This window comes from Prionailurus bengalensis, chromosome B1 (assembly GCF_016509475.1).
Source record: "Prionailurus bengalensis isolate Pbe53 chromosome B1, Fcat_Pben_1.1_paternal_pri, whole genome shotgun sequence".
Classification (NCBI taxonomy): Eukaryota; Metazoa; Chordata; class Mammalia; order Carnivora; family Felidae; genus Prionailurus; species Prionailurus bengalensis.
Genome location: NC_057344.1, coordinates 173354022 through 173376600, shown reverse-complemented (window position 1 = coordinate 173376600; position 22579 = coordinate 173354022). Strand labels below are relative to the sequence as shown.

The following is a 22579-nucleotide window of genomic DNA, read 5'->3' as shown; positions in this document are numbered from 1 at the left end:
TTCAGGACCCCTTCCCCCCCACCCCGCCCCACCGAAAGTTCTACATCCAATGATGAACAAACGGTGTTGCCTGTTACTGGTACCGTTTTTCTTGCCTGAAATATCCTCACTAATCCTTCAAAAAACCAAATTCAAGCCAATTCTCGCATTAAATATTACTAGAAAAAACCCTCATCCTATTCCTTGTTACTGTTCTTAGCACACTACAATTACTTCTGGATGGTTTAATTGCCAAATAGTAGGAAAGGATTATCGGTTTAAGAAAAAGCCCAAATAGGGGTGGACAGGGTGGCTCAGTTGGTTAAGTGCCCGACTTCGGCTCAGGTCATGATCTCACAGCTCTGGAGTTCGAGCCCCATGTCAAGTTCTGTGCTGACAGCTCAGAGCCTGGAGCCTGCTTCAGATTCTGTGCCTCTGTCTCTCTGCCCCTCCCCCTGCTCACGCACTCTCTCAAAAATAAACATTAAAAAAAATTAAGAAGGAAAAAAAAGAAAAAGCCCCAAATCAGTATAGTTTTATTGCATCCTTAAAGTATCACAAGTAAGTCTGAAAAATCATCCGGCCTCTTGCTGTCTCTGTAGCTGGACAACTGTAAAAAGAAATGAAAAAATCTGTCGATTACCATCAATACCTTTGCCCAAACAAGTTCTACTCTAAATAATCTGAAACATTTAAAATTATGATTTACTAGTTCATAGTAAAAATGTATGTCAAAATTCTTATTCTGCCAAATTCACGGTGTTCTGGTGAACCTGTGTTGTCATTACAACTCCAGTTTCAGATTCTAGTAAATTAAGACCTCTAAACTAAAGCACTAAGGAAACTTATAAACATAAGAACCTACCATATATTTTATTCATCAGCCTGCTGAACAGTTCCTTTTTCAGAAACATAGATACCATCCAAAAATTTCCTGATATCCTTGTTTTTAACTGTTGTGGCTTGCTGAATCAAAGCAGCTATTAACAGTAAGAAAGATAAAGACAATTACACCACCAGCCAGACCCATCGTAAAAAAGTATTTTATCATATACTATACTTAAACCTATGTATCTTTGAGACAGCTTTTTATTCAACTTCTGCAAATGAAAAAGCTCACCAACTGAACAGAATTATCATGTATTCAACTACAAGACTTAAACCAAATTCTGTAGGCATAATTAGGCATAGTAAAACATACAAACCTGAGTTTGATACAAGTTCAATGTCATTTCCTTCAAGAATTAACTCATCTTTCTGGGCTTGAGATACAGAACAAGCAACACCTGAAAGAGGAGAAGGTGTTCACATAGTGTCAACATGATATGAAATCTTTACAATATTTACTTTCAAAATATTTACAGTAGCAACTTATTCCATTTAAAATTCCAAACATCAAATCACACTTGAGATTCTGATTTATAGGACCTGACTTTTACCGAGGCAAAATCTGGTTTGTGTTCCTGCTTGAATGAACCTGTTCCAGAGTAGTTAGATTTTCAGTGATTTGGTCAAGGAGTAGAAGACGGTATGCACCTAGTGCAATTTAGCTGTGCAAAACTGTGTTATCAAGTCTTAATTCTACTGTATATATTTGATATCGCCAAGTTTATTTTTTACTTAACAGTTCCCATTAAGTGTGTTGACCATGTAATGTTTTTGTAGACCCATTAAACTGGTATTTAGAATCCCTTCTTCCCACCCCATTGAAATCAAGAAGCATCAAGAAAGCACTAATTTTAAAATTTTCTAACATTGGGATGGCACCTGGCTGGCTCAGTCAGTAAAGCATGTTTTTTTTTTTTTGTTTTTTTTGTTTTTTTTCAACGTTTATTTATTTTTGGGACAGAGAGACAGAGCATGAACGGGGGAGGGGCAGAGAGAGAGGGAGACACAGAATCGGAAACAGGCTCCAGGCTCTGAGCCATCAGCCCAGAGCCCGACGCGGGGCTCGAACTCACGGACCGCGAGATCGTGACCTGGCTGAAGTCGGACGCTTAACCGACTGCGCCACCCAGGCGCCCCAGTAAAGCATGTTACTCTTGATCTCGGGGCTGCAGGTTCCAGCCCCATGTTTGGTGTAATTACTTCAAACTAAAATCTTTAATGTAAAAAAGAATTTTTTTAAATGCTTTTATGTTTACCATGTATCAAGCCAAAACTGTTCCACATGTATTTCAATTTTAACCCATTTAACCATGAGATGGTTCCAATTTTACAGATGAGTAAAATGAGCTGCATAGAGGCAGGTAATTTGCCCAAGGTTGACAAATTTAAACCTAGGCAGTGTATGCTATTAACCACTATTCAAACATTTTTTATTTTTAAATATTTCAGTTTGTAAAGACTGAACACAGCTACACATCCTGAAACTATTCTAATGCGTAAGCCTTTAGGAATCCCAATCAGTAGGAGTATGGTATCAAGCCTTAACTAACACCAAGAGTTATCACAAGCATAATCAAAATGGACAATTGAAATAAATCTGTATTTATAGCCAACCTCAAACACCAGTCTTCACAAGTAAAACATTTCTGAACCATATCTAAAAGTATGCACATACCTGGCCTCATCCGAACCCTGCGTATGTATTTCTCACCCAAGAAATTTCGGATTTCAACGAGAGAGCCATTCTCCTGAATAACAACGTTGATGGGGAAGTGGGCATACACAGACCTCATCTTGTAACGGAAGCCCTGTTAGAACAAACTATTAGCAAAGCCGAGCAATTTGAAAGACAAGAAATCCAGTTTTTAAATTTTGTAGGATGCTTACATTACACTAGAATTTAAAAATGCAACAATCCTCCCATAACACTCATTGTCAAGATTTTGTAACAACAGTCACCTGTACCAAAGCCTTACAAACTGTATACATCAACATGTTTTCTCTCTTCAATGGACTGTAAAGCTCTTTAAGAAAGCATGTATTTACTGCTTCCTATACCCACAGTTAACAATGCCAGTTTTTTATTTTTTATTTACTTATTTTTTTAATGTTTTTATTTATTTTTGAAGGAGAGAAACAGAGCATGAGCGGGGGGAGGAGCAGAGAGAGGGAGACCCAGAATCCGAAGCAATCTGAGCTGTCAGCACAGAGCCCAACGCGGGGCTCGAACTCATGGAACCGCAACATCATGACCTGAGCCAAAGTTGGACGCTTAATCAACTGAGCCACCCAGACCCCCCAACAATGCCAGCTTTTTAAAATGAGAACCCCAAAGTCCTTCATCTTTGGCACTAGATTAATATTTACTGAGTTACTAAAGTATGCCAGATGACAACAAGGATTAAGACAGGCTCTCAAAGAACTTAGCCTGGTACCAAGAGGAAATACGTAAAACATGACCCAATAAGGGGTGTGATGGAGTTGAAGGACAGGATGCCATTTAAAAGGGCTGAGTTTTAATGCAGAGAAAAGCATTTCAGCAAAGACATGAAATTTATCTTAAAGGCTGAGAGAGGGAGTTAGAAAGAGAATAGTGACATCAAATATACTTGTAGGAAGCTCAGAAATTAGATCCATCCACCTTTTTTCTATCCCTTCAAGGAATCCTGGTGGTTAAGAGGCATACCAAGAAAATCAAAGCCTACCTTACAGGATACATTTCCTACAAAACAACCACAATCTGAAGGTGTGACTTTTATTTGAGTGGGGAAAAAAAACACCATCAACCTACTTTAAGACCATCTGGTCTTCACCCACATTTATCACTTAATCCTAAAGACCTGCAGAAGCCTATTAAAAACTGCCAACATGGGGCACCTGGGTGGCTCAGGCATTGAGCCTCTGACTCTTGATTCTGGCTCATGCCATGACCTCACACTTCGTGGGATCGAGCCTCTGTGCTGACTGCATGAAGCCTGCTTTGGATTCTCTTTCCCCTCCGTACTCACAGCACACTTGCTCTCTCAAAAGAAGTAATTTTTTTTTTTTTCCAAAATCACCTTTCCCAAGTACCGCAATAAATTACATAGTAGATGCTCTGCAGCATTTATGCTGCATGCATAAAGTACAGCTGAGAAACTTCCCCTTCCAAAACAAAGCGGTCTGATCAATCTACTTACCAATGTAACACCCTTGATCATGTTCTGTACATGACTACAGATAGTACGGACAGTAGCCAGTTCTTTTCTATTTCCCCACCATTTGTCAACACGGAGCTGTAACAGAACAGAAACTTTAGAAGATTCTTTCTAGTAAGTCGGCTTGAAGAAAAATCCATTTATTCACGAGATTCTAGTATTAGCCCTAATTAAAGCACCCACAGAAAGCCCTCAATAATTTAACTTTTTTACCACTACGTATCGCAAAAATACTGATTTTCAATTTGTATCATACTTCATTCCTAGAAAGCTAAAATACCAGGCTCACAAGAGCTGCCTGGTTCCTGAAATTTCTACAAAATAATCACAAGGAAAATAAACCTAACTTGTAACAGTATTAAAACCTCAACGTTCATGATAACTATGATAGTAGGTACTAGTACTGAGTTTTATAATCAGAATTTCCTTTCCCAACTTCACTAACGCAGTAACACTGCAACTAGCTACACTTGTGGACACCAAATTTTAAGCTGAAACATTGAACCTGCATTCCATAACTTACAGCAACCAAATTCGGTACTATTACATCACTACCTTCCAAACAAGCAATTGATGTGCAAAAAAAAAAAAAAAAAAGCCTCACCCTCTTCTTTTTCTTTCCAAGAAGACTGAGTTCTACATTGATGTGATTGAAGTCCCTTCGCAGGGTTCCTCTGGGTCCCTTCACAATAACGGTACGTCCCTTGAGAGTGATGTCGACTAAGAAGAAAACAGGTTTGTGAGTCCCCCGAACAAGACACAAGGCAGGCAATAAAAGACGTTAAAAAAATACAAACATCAGGTCTCATACCATTTTCCGGAATGTCGACAGTTTGATTGCTGAGAATGGTCTTCATTCTGAAACACAAACACCTGGGGTTATGAGGCCGGTTCAGGCCTGTGATCAAACTACCCAGCGCGGAGCTCCACTCCTACCCGAGACTGGCAAGCTGAAGCCCCGGAGAGGACACAGGCGGACCAACCAGGAGAGCAGCCCAATGCTGCGGCCTGGCCAGGAAAGAGCAGCTCCCAAACGGATATTACAAGCACAGGGGCGAATTCCCACTCAGAGCAACCCAAGGAGCCCTATTAAGGCGGCGCCATCCCGGCACGGCTGAGGGGCGGGGGTAGGCCTGAGTCCAGTACAGGGCTCGAATCCCAGGGCCACCAGATCCATATGGCGCTCGTCGCGCGGGGAAACAACCAGCATAGAGGCTCCGAGCGCCAGATTCGCGCCCCCGGCTTTCCCAGAGCCGATGGCTTCAGATTCCCCAAACCCACAAAACTCGGGTACATCCTCACCTCGCAGTAGATGCGGCAAAGAGAGAGCGTCTTTCGTCATCACGTTCTTGTAGCCCGTAAGGGCTCTGCGTATGGCGTCATGAGAGCGCGACGCTACCAGGCTAAAGCAGCCAATCGCGGAGCAGGTCAAGTTCCCCCGGGTCAGTGGTAGCTCAGATTTTGTGTCATAAACCGAGCGACGGTTTGTCGATCTGTCTTTCCCGGGAATTAGTGATCCTTCGACTCTGCTAGAAAAAAAAAAGAGAGGGATGTCTCTTCGCTGCTGGGGCGCCGCCTGCACCCTGGGGCCCCGGGTGAGCGGCAGGGCGAGCCGGATGCGACCCTGGGGTGGAGGGGCTCCCATCTCTTCAGAGCGCCCAATTATAAGGCCCGCACTTACTGAGCGTTTACTTTTAGCCGGGTGCTGTGCTAACATTTTTCCTGTAGTATTCCATTTAATTCTCCCGACACACCGTCAGGTTGAGTCTCTGGTACTGGTTTGTTTGTAGGTCTCTCTCGCAGGCGCTGAGGGCTTTCTTTCTGCTTAGCACAGTGATCTGTACCCTGTATTGGTTGGAGCATCATAGGAGCACTGCGATGAGCACCCCAAATTCCTACTTTGTGTTGGGCTCTTGTTAGTAGACACCAGGTCTGGGTGATGAGAACACAAGCCTATGCTCTAACTTTAGCGGGGGAGTGGTCGTGGAGCGAAGTAGCAATCTCACAGCACTCCAACAGCACTCATGTTAAATTGTTGAAGGTTGCATGTACTCGTGAATTTTAGTGTTTGGGCTATCTTGCACACGTTTGTGTTCAGATCTAGAAGTAAGTGTTTTGTTGTTGTTGTTTTTTATGGTCAGCAAATGTATATTGAGTGACTACCGTGAATTAAAACGTTAGGTTCGGTTTCTCGCCTTTCAGTTCTCTGAAACCCACCAAACATTATCTCTACATTTTAACACCAATGCTTATCCAAAGCCCAAATAAGAGAGACTTCTTGCAAATTTCCTTTTAAACGTCTTTAACTCAACTCAGGAGTAGAAAATTCAAAGCTGTGGCATCTCCAGTTATTGCAGTTTAAACTTTTGAAAGAGAATGTTAGCACTTAGGTGGGCTACTTGAAATAGTGACATATGTTAGCCAGTTCCAAAAGTTTCCAAATCTATTGTACATCTAGTAGTAAGCGGTTAGCTCTCATTGTCTTTCAGGTTTCATCTGTTCTCCTTGAGGCTTCTTTAATCCTAGATTTTAAGCTCCTATATAGCGCCTGTAAATTGTTTGACATAATTTCTGTATCAGTTGTCTGGCTTTACCCCTTCTTTTAGGTATTGAAATAGGTTAAAACTAAATTATTTCAAACCCCACTAAGTACGTGTGATAATGAACTCTTTCTTTAGGTATTTGGAAGATATTTATACAGTCCAATCAGAGCAGTAAGTTCCTTGCCAGAGGAAAAAAAGGAATTCTTACAGAATGGACCAGACCTTCAAGATTTTGTAACTGGTGATCTTGCAGACAAGAGCAAGTGGGATGAGTATAAAGGAAACTTAAAACGCCAGAAAGGAGAAAGGTAATTGAAATTCTGAGATAAATTCCTTCATTGTGCATTATTTTCAGATATGACCAATCCTTAGATATAATTTTAATGACACTTGGTATATTTAACTAAAAATCATTAGAAAGAAGTGATAACAGACCTGGAACAGGTAAATAAGTGAAATTGTTGGAATCCTTTTCTTTGTGTCCTTTGACAGTTTTTCTTCTGTCCTTCTAGGACTTAGCCATCTTAAACCACCATCTCCCATTTTGTATTCAGCATCAAATTTCTTCAGACAACAAACATTATCACCTCGCTACTAGTCGGTTTGACCTTGATAAATTTTTCATTGTTACTGGGTGTTGACCTAACTTGTTGCTTCTCCTATTCAACGTACATATGACCTGTGAATACCTTGCTTTAATTTAAAATAATGGTAAGGGAATTTTGTACAGAGTGCAGATTGTTTTGGGACATACCTTACGCAACATCTTCTAGTTCACAAGTGGATATAAGTCTAAGGGAACCTCAGGATATGTAGTCTTCACTCCAAATTTTAGACTTTTTTCCATTTAATAACGATCATAAATTTGGAATGTAGAGCAGAAAGTACGCTTGTGGGATCTCTCCTTACTCTGAACAAATACTGAATTTTTGTCAGTGTTATTCAGTGAGGAATGAAATGTTCAACAACTTCCTCATTTTTTATTAGGACGATTTGCCTTTGCAAAAGGTAGACATGAGCATAGTGCTCTGTTAGACAGTTATGAGTGTTTTCTGAAGCAGTTTGAGCAAGTCTAAATTTGATTCTATGTTCTTACTCTTCTGGCAGAAATTATAAGAATTAACCCAGGATTGTGGGGGGGGGGGGAGAGAAAAAAAAACCTTTTCACCAAGAATTGTAATAAAGCAAAGTTAACTTCAAAGCTGTGTGATTATTTGGGAACATATTTGTTAACGGATAGTTACGTTTGGCTTTCCTCAGGTTAAGACTACCTCCATGGCTAAAGACTGAGATTCCCATGGGGAAAAATTACAATAAATTGAAAAATACATTGCGGAATTTGAATCTTCATACAGTAAGTTTCAGTGTTAAATGTCCCTCTTAAGTAAAAGTCATAATGTTTCTACATATGTGTAACTTAAAAATACGGAGCACCTGGGTGGTTCAGTCATTTAAGCATCCAACTTGGCTCAGGTCATGATCTCATGGTTTATGAGTTCGAGTCCTGCATCAGGCTCTGTGCTGACAGGTTGGAGCCTGGAGGTTACCTTGAATTCTGTGTGTGTGTCTCTCTCTCTGCCCGTCCCTCACGCTCTGTCTCTCTCTCTCAAAAATAAATAGGGACGCCTGGGTGGCTCAGTTGGCTAAGCGACCAACTTCGGCTCAGGTCATGATCTCACAATTTGTGAGTTGAAGCCCTGCATCAGGCTTTGTGCTGACTTCTTGGAGCCTGGAGCCTGCTTCAGATTCTTGTGTCTCCCTCTCTGACCATTCCCTGCTCTCTTTCTCTCTCTCTCTTTCTTGTTCTCTCTCTCTCAAAAATAAATAAAAACATTAAATACATACATACATACATACATACATACATAACAAAAACAGCAAAGAAAGTGAATAAAGATGTTTAGGGATGCATCATGATCGGTAATGGAAATACATATAAAAATCATTTTCCCTGCTTGGGGCGCCTGGGTGGCTCAGTTGGTTGAGCGTCTGACTTCAGCTCAGGTCATGATCTCACACTTCGTGGCTTTGAGCCCTACGTCGGGCTCTGTGCTGACAGATCACAGTCTGGAGCCTGCTTCGGATCCTGTGTCTCTCTTTCTGCCTCTCCCCTGGTCACGCTCCTCCTTCTCTCAAGAATAAATAAACATTAAACATTTTTCAAAAAACATAGCTTATAAAAATCATTTTCCCTGCAAAAGAGACAAAAAGTAATTGTATTTCTTAATTTCTCATTAATAGTACAAAAAAGATTTTTTTTCCTTCAACCTAGGAAATTAGGTGTTTTTTTGTTTGTTTTATATTACAAATTAAGTACATGCTTACTAGACAGAGTATAATATTAAATATGAGATGTCATATATGCAATTTCAAATGTTAACTATACCACTTTAATTTTTTAGCATATATCCAACCAGACCTTTTCTTTGCACATATAAAATGTATACATTTATATCGTTTTTAATTTAAAAATGGGATCCTTATATATATATATATATATACACACACACACATATATACACGTATATATGTATGTATACACGTACACATACAGTTTGTGAGTTTAACAGCATTTTTGAATAGTGAATTACTTCATAAATACGTTGAAAAGAGTAGACCGTTTAAAATGCTTGATCACTAATTTGTTCAATTGGTTAATATTTTCAGTTGATTGTATTCCATTCCCTTTTACTCACAGGTGTGTGAGGAAGCTCGCTGTCCCAACATTGGAGAGTGTTGGGGAGGTGGAGAATATGCCACAGCCACAGCCACAATCATGGTAAGAACACCTCAGACTATAAAGTTTTTGTCTGGAAACCGAAAGGAATATTTTATCTTTCTCCTAAAAATGTGCATGATGAATCTCTGACCAGATTTTGTGTTACATGTGAATTTATGAAAAATATGAGGAAAAAAACCCTGACAGAATAATCTAGGCTGATATGCTCTCACCCTTCTCTGAATAAATCTATTACTGATTTTTCCATGTATGTAATAGCTAATCATATGGTGCTTTGAAATATCTCTTCTGTTAACTTTTGGAAATGTTATTCATGATTGCTTAACTTTTCCTCCCCTAAACAGTAATAAGCATGTATTTTTGTCTCCCATGTCCCTTCAGTTGCCTGGGGGTACAACTGCTCTTTACTGGGCTAAATTGGACTGCAGGCAATACATTGAGGTCTCAGGGTTCAGGTCCGCTCCACAGAGCTTTATTCTCTTTAGACCAGCAGTTCTCCAAGACATATTCTTATCATGAAGCATGGAAGAGCACCAGAGGGCAAGCCAACCATCCATGCCCATTTGAGGCTTCTGCTTGGTCATGCCTGCTATTATTCTCTTGGCCAAAGTAAGTCACACATAGCCAAGCAGACAGCAATGGAGGCAGAGACATAAGCCCCCTGCCCAGTTGGAGGCCCTGCAGGTTACGTCGCAAAGGGTAAAATATATAATCTTAATATGGTAGAGTAAGAATTGGTATTAACTGTGTAACCTACCATATTTATCCAGAGGGGTTTGGAGGTTGAGATGCTAGGGTTAAATCTAAATTGTGTGCAACTGGAAGTTCATACTTACTGGGAATGTCTAAGTTGGACCGGCAGGAGGTTATTTATGTGAGGAACCAAGGCTTATGAAATAAAGTTGACCATGGAGCTTATTCAGGTTACAGTTCTTGAAGGAAGGAGTGATTTTGAACACTCCATTATGGAAATCTCTTGTTTCATCCCTTGCCTGGCTCCTTTCTCCGCTGACTCATGACTGGTTTCCGGAAAGAGGTCAGTGTTTCAATAAATCCGTTTGAGACATTGGGACCACAGCTATGAGTCCCCTGTAAGAAAATTAAACATAGGGGCGCCTGGGTGGCGCAGTCGGTTAAGCTTCCGACTTCAGCCAGGTCACGATCTCGCGGTCCGTGAGTTCGAGCCCCGCGTCGGGCTCTGGGCTGATGGCTCAGAGCCTGGAACCTGTTTCCGATTCTGTGTCTCCCTCTCTCTCTGCCCCTCCCCCACTCATGCTCTCTTGTGCCCTGTCTGTCTCTCAAAAAGTTTAAATAGGTACAAAAGAATCTTTATAGACTATATGTAAGTTACAAAGAATAACAATAGACAGCCTGATACCTCTAGTTTAAGAGTAGAGCATTAGCATTATGTTTGAACCCTACTGTACATCCTTTCCTGCTCCTGTCACCTTTTTAACTTTAATGCTATTTTTAATTCTGAGCTTATTCCCTTTTCTTTCCAGTTTTACTACATGTATTTGTATTCCTTAACTGTATTTTGTTTACATATTCCTTATCTGTACTTTGTTTACTTTGAATGTTTCAAATTTCCTATAAGTAGTATTAAACTGTATTCATTTTTTGTAACTTGCTTTATTCTCTCAACATATGTTCTTCAGGGTCATCCTTCTATTTGATTTAAATTGTAACATCTCTGTTCTAGTTGATGGGTGATACGTGTACAAGAGGTTGCAGATTCTGTTCTGTTAAGACTGCAAGAAATCCAGGTCCGCTTGATGCCAATGAGCCCTACAATACTGCAAAGGCAATTGCAGAGTGGGGTCTGGATTATGTTGTCCTGACGTCTGTGGATCGAGATGGTTAGTGTGTCATCATTGGCTCTTCCAGAAATTGGCTCTTACTAAGTTGTGACATCATCTTGAGCAGTGGACTCTTTTGTTTCTAGATATGCCTGATGGAGGAGCTGAGCATTTTGCAAAGACTGTATCATACTTAAAGGAAAGGTACTTGTTTTTGCATTTGCTTGTGTAAACTTAATTTTTTTTTAAGTTTATTAATTTGAGACAAAGAGAACGTGCATGTGTACATGCACAGGTGAGGGGCAGAGAGCAAAGGAGAGAGAGAATCCCAAGCAGGCTCATGGCTGTCAGTGCAGAGTCTGATGCAGGGCTTGAACCCATGAATCGTGAGGTCATGACCTGAGCCAAAGTCAAGAGTCCGACGCTTAACTGACTGAGCTACCCAGCCACCCCAAACTTTGAGTAATTCTTTTTAACTTTCTTTTTTTTTTTTTTTTTAAAGTTTATTTATTTATTTATTTGGAGGGGGGCGGAGAGACAGAGAGAGAGAATGAGAATCGGTGGGGGAGGGGCAGAGAAAGAGGGGGACAGAGAATCCGAAATGGGCTTTGCAGGGGCGCCTGGGTGGCGCAGTCGGTTAAGCGTCCGACTTCAGCCAGGTCACGATCTCGCGGTCCGTGAGTTCCAGCCCCGCGTCGGGCTCTGCGCTGATGGCTCGGAGCCTGGAGCCTGTTTCCGATTCTGTGTCTCCCTCTCTCTCTGCCCCTCCCCCGTTCATGCTCTGTCTCTCTCTGTCCCAAAAATAAATAAACGTTGAAAAAAAAAATTTTTTTTTGAAAAGAAATGGGCTTTACACTGACAGCAGAGAGCCCAATGTGGGCTCAGGCTCACAAACCATGAGATCACAACCTGAGCTGAAGTCAGACACTTAACTGACCAAACCACCCAGATGCTCCTTGAGTAATTTTTTTTTTAATTTATTTTTATTTTAAAAAATTTTTTTGAAGTTTTTATTTATCTTTGAGAGACAGAGACAGAGCACAAGTGGGGGAGGGGCAGAGAGAGAGAGGGAGACACAGAATCTGAAACAGGCTCCAGGCTCTGAGCTGACAGCACAGATCCCGACACGGGGCTTAAACCCATGAACCACGAGATCATGACCTGAGCTGAAGTCAGACACTTAACTGACTGAGCCACCCAGGCGCCCTGAGTAATTTTTTTAAAAAGCATAAAACTGCAGTCTTCCCAACACTAATTTTGAATAAATCATCATCTAGAAGTATATGGATGAGATAAACTCCAACATTGTTAAAATGTGCAAGCATACAGATTTTATCCATGTTTATATCCCCTGGGAAATTTACCCATAATCTACATTTTTATTAATATTTTAATCCCATCTATTTAAAAAGATTTAAAAAAGGAGTTATGTTGGGGCACCTGGGTGTTTGTTTCATTTGGTCTGATGCTTGATTTTGGCTCAGGTCATGATCTTGTGGTTTGTAGGATCAAGCCCCACATCCATGCTGACAGCACCGAGCCTGCTCGGAATTCTCTCTCCCTCTCTCTCTGCCCCTCCCCGCTCATACTTCCTGTCTCTCTCCCAAAATAAATAAATAAATAAATAAACGTAAAAAAAAAAAAAAAACCTTAAAAAAAAAAAGGAGTTATGCTTACTTCCTACAGCTTAGTGCGAGTTGAGTACCTAGCATTTAGTAAAAGTTTCTTCAGTGATTTCCCCTGTGTTTTCTGGTTTTTTTTAATAGTTTACTTTAAAAAATTCTGTTTGCAACCCACTAAATTGATTTCACAAACTACTAATGGGTCTCAACTTTACAATTAAACATAAAAACAGTAAGTTATAGGCTGTGTTCTTTCAACATCACTTATATGCATGAGAGGGCCTTTCCACATCTGTTCTCTCAGGAAATAGCTCCAGAAACTGCCACTGGGTTTGTGAAAAAATTTATCAGCTGTCCTAGTCATTTCTACTGCTGTCAAAGGGAACAGCACTATGACCTAGTTCATATTTTAATGCTTGAACGCATAGATAGAGTCAGAATATAAATAGAAGATTAATGTTTAACTTGTATTTCATTTAAGCAAAGCTCATGCATGACTCAGCAATTCAGAAAATAGTTTTTAAAACTCACAGCACTTGTGAAATATTTGCCTAGAGGAAGAGAAGATGGCACTATCTGATGAATTTTTAAAGAAATCAAAATTAAAGCAATCAAATGATATTTGCATTCATGTAAGAAATGTCCCAATTTACTTTCCAAAAAATAAAAAGATATTATATATTTAATGTTTTAATATTTACATTTTAATTCCTTTAAGCAACTTTATTTTCTTAATACCTGTTCAATAAAGTATGTCTGTTAATCTCAAAATTTATTCTGAACATTTTCCTGCAGTTGTGTTTTAACCACTATGTACATAATATTTGATGTTCAGGGTGTTTTTTCCTATAACAGTTTATTTATGAACATTTGTATGTTCATGCTTTCCTTGGCAAGATTCTAAAGATAACACTGTTGAACAAAACTGATCCTGAATGAGTACTGGTAATTTCTGTTTTAAGCAATAGATGCCAGTTTTTTCCCTCAGTTTGATACTTTTTTTTTTTTCCCTATAGGAATCCAAAAATTCTTGTGGAATGTCTCACCCCTGATTTCCGAGGAGATCTTAAAGCAATAGAAAAAGTTGCTTTGTCGGGATTAGATGTGTATGCTCATAATGTAGAGACAGTTCCAGAATTGCAGAGGTGATTACATGTACAGAGTAATGTTGGCAAACTTAGGGGCCAGAATCTGCTATATTTTCTCTTTTTTCAGGAGAGAACTTTGTATGGGACTTTTACGAAGTGAGCTGTCTTTCTTTTCTTAACAAAAGCAACATATATCTATCACAGGAAAATCAGAAAATATAGCCAACAAAAACAGCATAAACATCACCCATATTATTTCTACCCAGTAATATTGATTACTATAACCTATACGTATGGGCATATATTTATATGCATGTATGTATGTTTTGGTGCACACACACATAATGGGCATCTTTTTGATTTAAAATAGTATCATACTGGGGTGCCTGGGTGGCTCAGTCAGTTAAGCTTCCGACTTCAGCTCAGGTCATGATCTCGCAGTTCGTGGGGTCGAGCCCCGCGTCAGGCTCTGTGCTGACAGCTCAGAGCCTGGAGCCTGCTTCAGATTCTGTGTCTCCCTCTCTCTGCCCCTTCCCTGCTCATGCTCTGTCTCCCTCTGTCTCTCAAAAATGAATAAATGTTAAAAAAAAATTTTTTTTAATAGTATCATATTGCCAGTGCCGATTTTTTTCCAAAAAATAGTTTTCAAAAAGAAAAAAATTATATAAAAGCAAATTACTTTGTAATTCTAAAAAAAAAAAAAAGACTTTAAAATACTTTTGGCACTAATATATGCAATAAACGATACAAAAGAAATACTCAGATGTATTATCATTCAGAAGTAGTTTAAATCTCTTTTAAAAAGTGGGTACTATTCTTTCTACTAACGTTAGCAGATAGAAGTATTTACAGATTGTTATCCCACATTAATGACCATATTCATATTTCAGAATGATGAAAATTATTTTAACCTTCAGGCAAGATTAATATGTTTATTTAATTTTAGTAAAGTATTTGGCAGTGATCTTATTAGCTTCTACACATCATATGTATCAAAGAACTTGAAAAAAGTATGGTGGACAGCCAGCATTTCCACTACAGCATAAATAAATATTAGGGAGCATAACTTAAATTCACTGGAGAAATGCTTTCAAAAGTAATTATGTTTGGTATTGTCAGTTTTGTGGTTATTTTTAAATCCACAAATTGGTTTCCTTTCTTCCCTGTGTATTGGTCCCTGATGAAAAATAATGACTACAGCAAGTCAGTTACACACAAAAAAAGTGCATTAGAATTCAAGTGAATGCTGGATTAACATCAGCAATTCTCTGTCCTTTTGGCCTTGTCGCCATTTAAAGCATGGTTTGGCTGCTGTTGAAGTCTAGCACACAGCCTGTTCCAACCCTGTCATTTCTCATGATACCACCACAAGTGGGTGCCAGTTTCCCTGGTTTCACTTAAGAAACATTATCCTTGCCAGTGAAAATTCCAGAATCATGCCTTTTTTACCTAAGAGATGTCAATGTCGTGTACTCACCAGCAGAGGGCAGCTTGGGCTTTAGAAAAGAAAGGAACTTAAAAGTTTTCAGACCTGAAATGTGGGTTCAGGTTAAATAGCTTTTCCTTTGTTCAGTTCAGAGATTTTCTTACTTCCACTCATTTCCCCTCTCTCTCGACTTACCCTCCCTTACAGTCACTCATTTTCAGCTTCAAATTCTGGTTTCTCAATGAGTAATTCCTAAACTGAATTACTTCCATTCTAGTTTTCTCTGCCACAGGTTTGAAAGGCCTTAAAAGTAAATAGAGCTAGGGGGCCTAATGAAACCTGATACTCATTACAAAGGAACAGCTAGATATTTGTGCACAAATGGTAGTATGGAACCATATGATTTAACGTAATGTTCAGAATGTACTTTTCTGGTCTTTTAGATAGCTTGCATAACTATGTACTTAGTTGAGCTTGTGGTTATTCTTGCTAACAACAGCCCTGCTGTTTTCAAGGAAAGTTCGTGATCCCCGGGCCAATTTCAACCAGTCTCTGCGCGTACTGCAACATGCCAAGGAGGTTCGGCCTGATGTGATTTCTAAAACCTCCATAATGTTGGGTTTAGGCGAAAATGATGAGCAAGTATACGCAACAATGAAAGGTAAAGAAGTTGGAAAATGAAAACTTTTTTTCATTTAATTTGAGTAATAGCAGGAACCCTATTTTGAAGGCCCTCTTATGCCTCCTCCATAGTCTCAGTGAAAGTGCCAGTAAGAACAAAGTCAGGATATGATTATAAACAGCAGCATGAAAAGGAAAGGAAGTATGTTTCTTAGAACCTTATGGAATGATATGCAGAAAGCTCAGGATATGAAATTTATATCCCATTTTATTCCCTACTCTTTCATCAAGTGAAAATATGATTTTATCCACTTTCTTGTTTAATCATTGAATAGTTTTTAAGAGCCAGACAGCTACTAGGAGCTCTGACAGGCAGTGACAATTCAAAGATGAATAAAATGAAGCCAGGTCTTTGAGGAAGAGCTTGTTGGTAACGTTGTCACATAACATCATGTGCTTTGGACTCTGCTGAGTCTTAGTTTTATTAGCCCATTTGCTTTGTGATTCTTGGGCTTTATAAATTGTAAGAAAAAAAACCCCTCTTATTTACATGAGGATCCTTTGCCTACTTGCAGTTATGTATCGATTCTAAAGGTAACAAATCCAAATAGTAATTAAAAGCTTCTCTTTGGGGGCACTGGGTGGTTCAATTGGTTAAGCATCACTTCGGCTCAGGTCATGATCTCACGGTTCGTGGGTTCAAGCCCCGCCTCGGGCTCTGTGCTGACAGCAAGCTCAAAGCCTGGAGCCTGCTCCAGATTCTGTGCCTCCCTCTCTCTCTTCCCCTCCCTCCCTCTCTTTCTCAAAAATAAACATTAAAAAAAATTTTTTTAGAAAAAAATTTTTTAAAAACTTCTCTTTACTAGAGTGAAACTATAGTTTTACTAGAAAGATTTCAATATGTAAGTGGTTAAATCACATCCCCTAGAGCACATCTTGCACATTTGGTAAAACTTAATACAGTGCATCTGGTCTGTAATATGTGACTTCAGGACTTTCATATACTGTTCCCTTCATCTCTTCTGTCTAACAGACTCCTGCTCAAAACACCCTTCACCCATATTTTAGCATTTATTCAGTGGTATTCGAGTTATTTGTCCTTTCTGATAGCCCCTCATGATTGTCTTAATCATTTCTGTGTTTTCAGTCCTTTCATATTCCGTGGCACTTTTGAATGGATAGATCTAGTCTTACTCCTCAACATCAGGATTATAGGCCAGCATAAAGTTCACACTGTTCCAAAGTCAAATTATGCTCAGGGAAATTATGCTTACATCTACAGTTTTAGCACCATAAAAACATCTGCTAATGGGGCACCTGGCTGGCTCAGTCGATGGAGCATGGTTATGAGTTTGAGCCCTACATGGGGCCCAAAAAAATCTTGGGGCACCTGGCTGGCTCGGTAGAGCATGTGACTCGATGTTGGGTTTGTAAGTTCGACTCCCATTTTGAGCATAGAAACTATTTAAAAATAAGATATATATATATTTTAATTTTTAAAAGGGCCTGGCTGGTTCAGGGTTGTGAGTTTGAGCTCGCATTGGGTGTAAAGGTTACTAGAAAAATAAACTAAATAAATAATAAAAATTTTTTAGAAAAATAAGTCTTTTTTAAAAATCTGCTAATGTAACGTGTGCCCTTTTTCTGTAGCACTTCGTGAAGCAGATGTGGACTGTTTGACTTTAGGACAATATATGCAGCCAACAAAGCGCCACCTGAAGGTATCATTATCTTGAATTGCCAGATGTTCGCTGGTAATTTGAATTAAATCTTTGCTGTCCATAGGTACAGTTAAGAAGCTGCTAGCTTTTTAGTGTAATGTTCCATGTATATTTCCAAGTCCCAGTTTCCATGTTATTGTCTGCATAAAGCCAGCAGATACACTGACACTTTTTTGCTGCCCTCAAATTGTACAACTTAAATGAATGTACAGAAAAAGAATTTAGTTGTTGGGAAATTGCATTCATCCACACTTGGGATTTGTTTTTAGAGTTACATGAGAGCCAGAGGAGAAATAAGAAAGAAAAGTCAGTCTTCCTCTTTCTGCATTGGACATTCATTCATTCAAGAAAGTTTTATCAGGTAGTGACTGTGTGCCAGACGCAGTGCTAAGCAGAAGATACAAGACAAGTAAGGCAGTCTTGTCCTCAAGAATCTTCTGGGGGTGATTAATTCTTGCTTATACCTGTCAGGGAAGGAGTAATACAGATACAGAATCTCTATAGATAATCTCATTTTTTTTAGCTTTCGGAATAGTTAATGTAATACAGAGTTGATGTTACCCCTCCTCTCTAATGAAGTCCTGATAGAATGGCCAAGGAACCAGTAGACAGGTAGTCTGTGAGGAAGGTGAGGAGGAAAGCCTCTGGGCAACTGGATACATTATGAAGTGAAAGCCATCCTGAATGCGTGGGCATAGATTTTCTATAGAATCAAAATGATTTAGGGAAATTCTAATCTATTAGAATTAATGCTTTCAATGTAGGTTGAAGAATACATTACTCCTGAAAAGTTCAAATACTGGGAAAAAGTAGGAAATGAACTTGGATTTCATTATACTGCAAGTGGCCCTCTGGTGCGTTCTTCATATAAAGCAGGTAAGTTACACCACAGGGGATGTTTTTATTTAGACCATAACTTTCATGTTAAAATTATAATAGCTGTGGTTATCTTTTGTAGGAAAAATCATTTTTTTCTGGAACATCCTTGGGAACTTTGCTCCATAGGGGTCCTATTAAGGAAAATTTTCTCTTAAGCTTGGTTTTTTTCCTTAAGAATTCCCTGCCCCTTTATGACTTGGCTACTGTGAATGAAAGCAGAAGTAATCGGCTTACTCTTTGTGTGGATTTCAATAGTAGATTATTCAGAAATGACAGATACCAGTCAAATACATAATATGGTTTTCTGAAAAATGTATATTCATTTGACAGTGATGCCAGCTGCATCTCCAAACTCCTAATTTCAGATCAATTTAAATCCTAAAAAGTGTCTGTTTGACTGCATTGCTGCTCATCACATTATATCTTTGTGTTTTTCCTCCCAGAGGCAGCAGAAAAAAAATTTGTGAGATTATTTTCCATGTAGAAATCTTCAGTGTGTTTACTAGCTACAGTATAGTTCTTCATCTTTGTAATGCAGCTCTTACTTTGATCAGCAGCTTGAGCTGACTTACGAAAATAAATGCCGTTTCTAAGAGATGAAAAGTCTATGAGAACGTATCTGAAGCCCAAATTTAATCCAAAAAATGTTTATAAAGTTTTCCCGTCAGTTGGACTTAACAATTACACTTTCTTGAAGAATAAACAGTTATTTTTTGGATAGGTCTAAACTACATTATTACTGTAAATGATCTTTTAGATGGTTATGTTACATATTGGGTTTAAATCATAGATATATTTAAGTTAGGCATAAATTCTATTGGTAAAAACTAGTGTTCAAGCATTAGTGATATTCAGTGTGTTCCTATAAAGAGATTCAAGACATTTAATGAACAACAGCTTATCCTACATATAAAACCCAAGAATTTGATTCAACACTGACTGACAAGATGTGGGGACTTTGGGAGCAAATAAACTAATTCTTCAAGAAGAATTCTGCTGACAGGCTGAAATATGTAAAGGATAGAACTAACATCAGCTTCTAGAGTAGTTAAAGTAAAATTATTTGAGAGAAGTTTTTATTTTATTTTGTAAGGAAAATTTCTGGCATTAGTGAATTGTGAACTTTTTAATGCTTTTAAAGTGATCAGTAAAAGTTTGAATTCTGCTGTGTAGAGCATCAGACTCAGATGATGGACTTGGGTCTGATAATGTTGGTTCTCCTCCTGCCACATTTAGGTAAGGTATGGAGGAGCGTGGATAACTCTCCATTACATGGCTGGGTTATGAACCTTGGGATTCCTGGTAATTGTGTACAGATATGGTCACTGCAGTTGTATATTAAGATGACAAAGCGAAGTTCATCAGACTCCTCATAAAATCAGGCCTGCAGTGCTGGGCTCTGACAATAAGCACTGAGCTGCGCTGTTACAGTCATAGACTAAATGGAACCCTCATGACCTGAAAAGGGAATGTGCCCCCTCTAAGCAGCTAACTTAATGCACAGGCACAACTGAGGGGGGTGGAGAGAAAGCCTATTATAAATGAAGAGCTCTTGCTTCCCTGGAGGGAAATAAGCTAAAGGGATTCCATCAGGTGAGTCTGCTCAACTGCATGGAGATCCATTTTAGAAACATCAGATCCAGGCTAATAATGTAGCAGAATTGCTCTCTGAAATGAATTGTGCCAACAGCAATACTTTGTCAGTGATGAGGAATAGATCGTGCACATAAAGTGGAATAGATCTTCTAAAGTAGACCCATAGGTACAGTAGGGTCACCCTTTATAATAGTAGGGTACTAGAATAATAGAGACTGTAGTGCTAAAAAAATTTTTGTAAGCATTGGGGGTAGAGTTTACCTAAAAACTCTACAGAAAAAAAAAATGGTAAAGGTGATGGGACACCTGCCTGGCTCAGTTGATAGAACATGTGACTCTTGATCTTGGGGTCGTGAGTTCAAGCCCCCACGTTGGGTATAGAGCTTACATTAATTAATTAATTAATTAATTAAAGAATAAAAGGAAAACACTAAAGTGTAATTTTGAAATTTAATATTAATGTATTTTCATTTTTCCCAAATAGGTGAATTTTTCCTGAAAAATCTAGTGGCTAAAAGAAAAAAGCCCTCTAAAACATAACAAGACCTTCAAGACCACAGGAATTTTTAATACCTGATTCCATTTGGTAATAGAAGTGGTACCAGAATGCCTGGACTTCAGTGGACATACCTCAGTCTCTTTGTCTTAAGAAACATGTCAATAGCTGTGCATATTTAATTAATTCACTTGTCTTTTTGCATGTCTTGTCCTATTAAACAATCGCTTGCTGTGATGTAATCATGAAACATCTTTTAAGGGTTACTATTACCAGTATAATTAAAAAATACATTAAAAACTTCTGGAAAAGGGGTGCCTGGGTAGTTCAGTCGGTTGAGCATCCAACTTCAGCTCAGGTGATGATCTTGCAGTTCATGAGTTTGAGCCCCACGTCAGGCTCTGTGCTGTCAGCCCAGAGCCTGCTTCAGATCCTGTCCCTCTCTCTTTCTCTCTCTCTGCCCCTCCACCATTCGTGCTTGGTCACTCTCTCACTCACTTTCTAAAAAATAAATAAAATGTTAAAAAAAACTTTCAGAGAAGCTTTTAAGCCTGTTCCCTGTACATCGTGACTGCATTTCATTTCTGAAAAATGACATAGTGTGATGAAATGGTGAGTATAGGTTGAGACTACGATCTGTTTACAGTTGGCATGTGTCCTTTACAGAATTCTGCAGCATCACTGCAATAATTTAGAAAGGCTTAAGAGTTTGAATGTTGATTCTTTACATTGGTATGACTGCTTCAGACCTGCAAAATAGTTTTACATTTAATTGCTTGTTTAGGACTTCTTTGTTTTTGTTTTTGTTTTTAATTTTTTTTAACATACATTTATTTTTGAGACAGAGAGAGAGAGAGAGAGCATGAACAGGGGAGGGTCAGAGAAAGAGGGAGACACAGAATCTGAAACAGGCTCCAGGCTCTCTGAGCCGTCAGCACAGAGCCTGACGCGGGGCTCGAACCCACAGACTGCGAGATCATGACCTGAGCTGAAGTCGGACGCTTAACCGACTGAGCCACCCAGGTGCCCCTGTTTAGGACTTCTTTGAAACCAAGATCGTGATGTTATCGAAGACAGGGAAATAGAACCTAAGAAAAAGAATATTAACCCTCATTTTGCAGTAGTTTGCTACATCTACATGCACTATCCCACTTGTTCCTTTTATTTTTCACACCACTCTGGTTGTATATGACGGTAATGACATGAAGGATTTTCTTTCCTGGGTACCAAAACTCAACCTCATCTTTTTTTGTTTTTAAAGTTTATTTATTTAAGTAATCTCTACACCCAATGTGGGGCTCGAACTCATGACCCAGAGATCAAGAGTCACATGCTCCACTGACTGAGCCAGCCAGGCACCCTCAACTTCATCTTTTCACCTTAAATCTTGTTTTTCTACTACATTCTTTTTTTTTTAAGTATTTATTTATTTATTTATTTATTTATTTTCGAGAGAGAGAAAGAACAAGCAGGGGAGGGGCAGAGAGAGAGAGGGAGACACAGAATCCCAAGCAGTCTCCAGGCTCTGAGCTGTCAGCACAGAGCCTGATGCAGGGCTCGAACTCACAAATGGTGAGATCATGACCTGAGCTGAGGTCGGATGCTTAACTGACTGAGCCAACCAGGTGCCCCTACTACATTCTTGCAAAGGAGTTCTTAGATGGCTATATTGTGAAATATGTAGTGTAGAAGACTAATTCTGAGTTTTTAAATAGGTGAATTGTTTATAAAAGGAATGCATAACTTTGAAAATTACATTCTAATTTAACTCATGGAAGCCATATATACTTTGGCTTAGTTTCTTTATAGATCCTAATAAATTTTGCTGTGTAAAATTAGCCCAACTTTAAGCATCTCAGGCAACCAGCATCCTTAAAATCTGTTATTTCACAGGAAACCTGGATTACTTTTAAGACCCTGATTCTATGATGTAATCCGGATGTTTCCTAATTTTGCACAATATAGGTGAATGATAGTAAAACAT

At 39.0% G+C, this 22579-nt stretch overlaps 2 protein-coding genes across 5 annotated transcripts; one reads left to right on the top strand and one right to left on the bottom strand.

The window, feature by feature from the left end:
- Positions 1-498: 498 nt before the first annotated feature.
- RPL9 (ribosomal protein L9) lies at positions 499-5449 on the bottom strand. 2 transcript variants are annotated; one of them, XM_043553281.1, is made up of 8 exons: positions 5367-5449; positions 4876-4922; positions 4669-4784; positions 4047-4142; positions 2543-2675; positions 1185-1265; positions 845-959; positions 499-589 (listed from the first exon to the last, which is right to left on the bottom strand). In XM_043553281.1, the coding sequence occupies exons 2-7, from the start codon at positions 4919-4921 to the stop codon at positions 853-855; spliced, it is 579 nt and encodes a 192-aa protein (XP_043409216.1). In that variant the 5' UTR covers position 4922; positions 5367-5449; the 3' UTR covers positions 499-589; positions 845-852. The 2 variants fall into 2 exon arrangements, with proteins under 2 accessions (XP_043409216.1, XP_043409218.1); XM_043553283.1 differs by having other exon boundaries at positions 5001-5384.
- A 104-nt stretch (positions 5450-5553) lies between these two features.
- LIAS (lipoic acid synthetase) lies at positions 5554-20837 on the top strand. 3 transcript variants are annotated; one of them, XM_043553264.1, is made up of 11 exons: positions 5554-5659; positions 6743-6915; positions 7868-7961; positions 9306-9386; positions 11050-11206; positions 11293-11350; positions 13785-13913; positions 15798-15943; positions 17554-17624; positions 18389-18500; positions 20584-20837. In XM_043553264.1, exons 1-11 carry the CDS (start codon positions 5615-5617, stop codon positions 20637-20639), a joined length of 1122 nt encoding a protein of 373 aa, XP_043409199.1. In that variant the 5' UTR covers positions 5554-5614; the 3' UTR covers positions 20640-20837. The 3 variants fall into 3 exon arrangements, 2 of the variants coding, with proteins under 2 accessions (XP_043409199.1, XP_043409205.1); XM_043553270.1 differs by lacking the exons at positions 7868-7961; positions 11050-11206; positions 11293-11350; XR_006292798.1 differs by lacking the exons at positions 11050-11206; positions 11293-11350; positions 17554-17624; positions 18389-18500; positions 20584-20837 and having other exon boundaries at positions 15798-15908.
- Positions 20838-22579: the final 1742 nt, after the last annotated feature.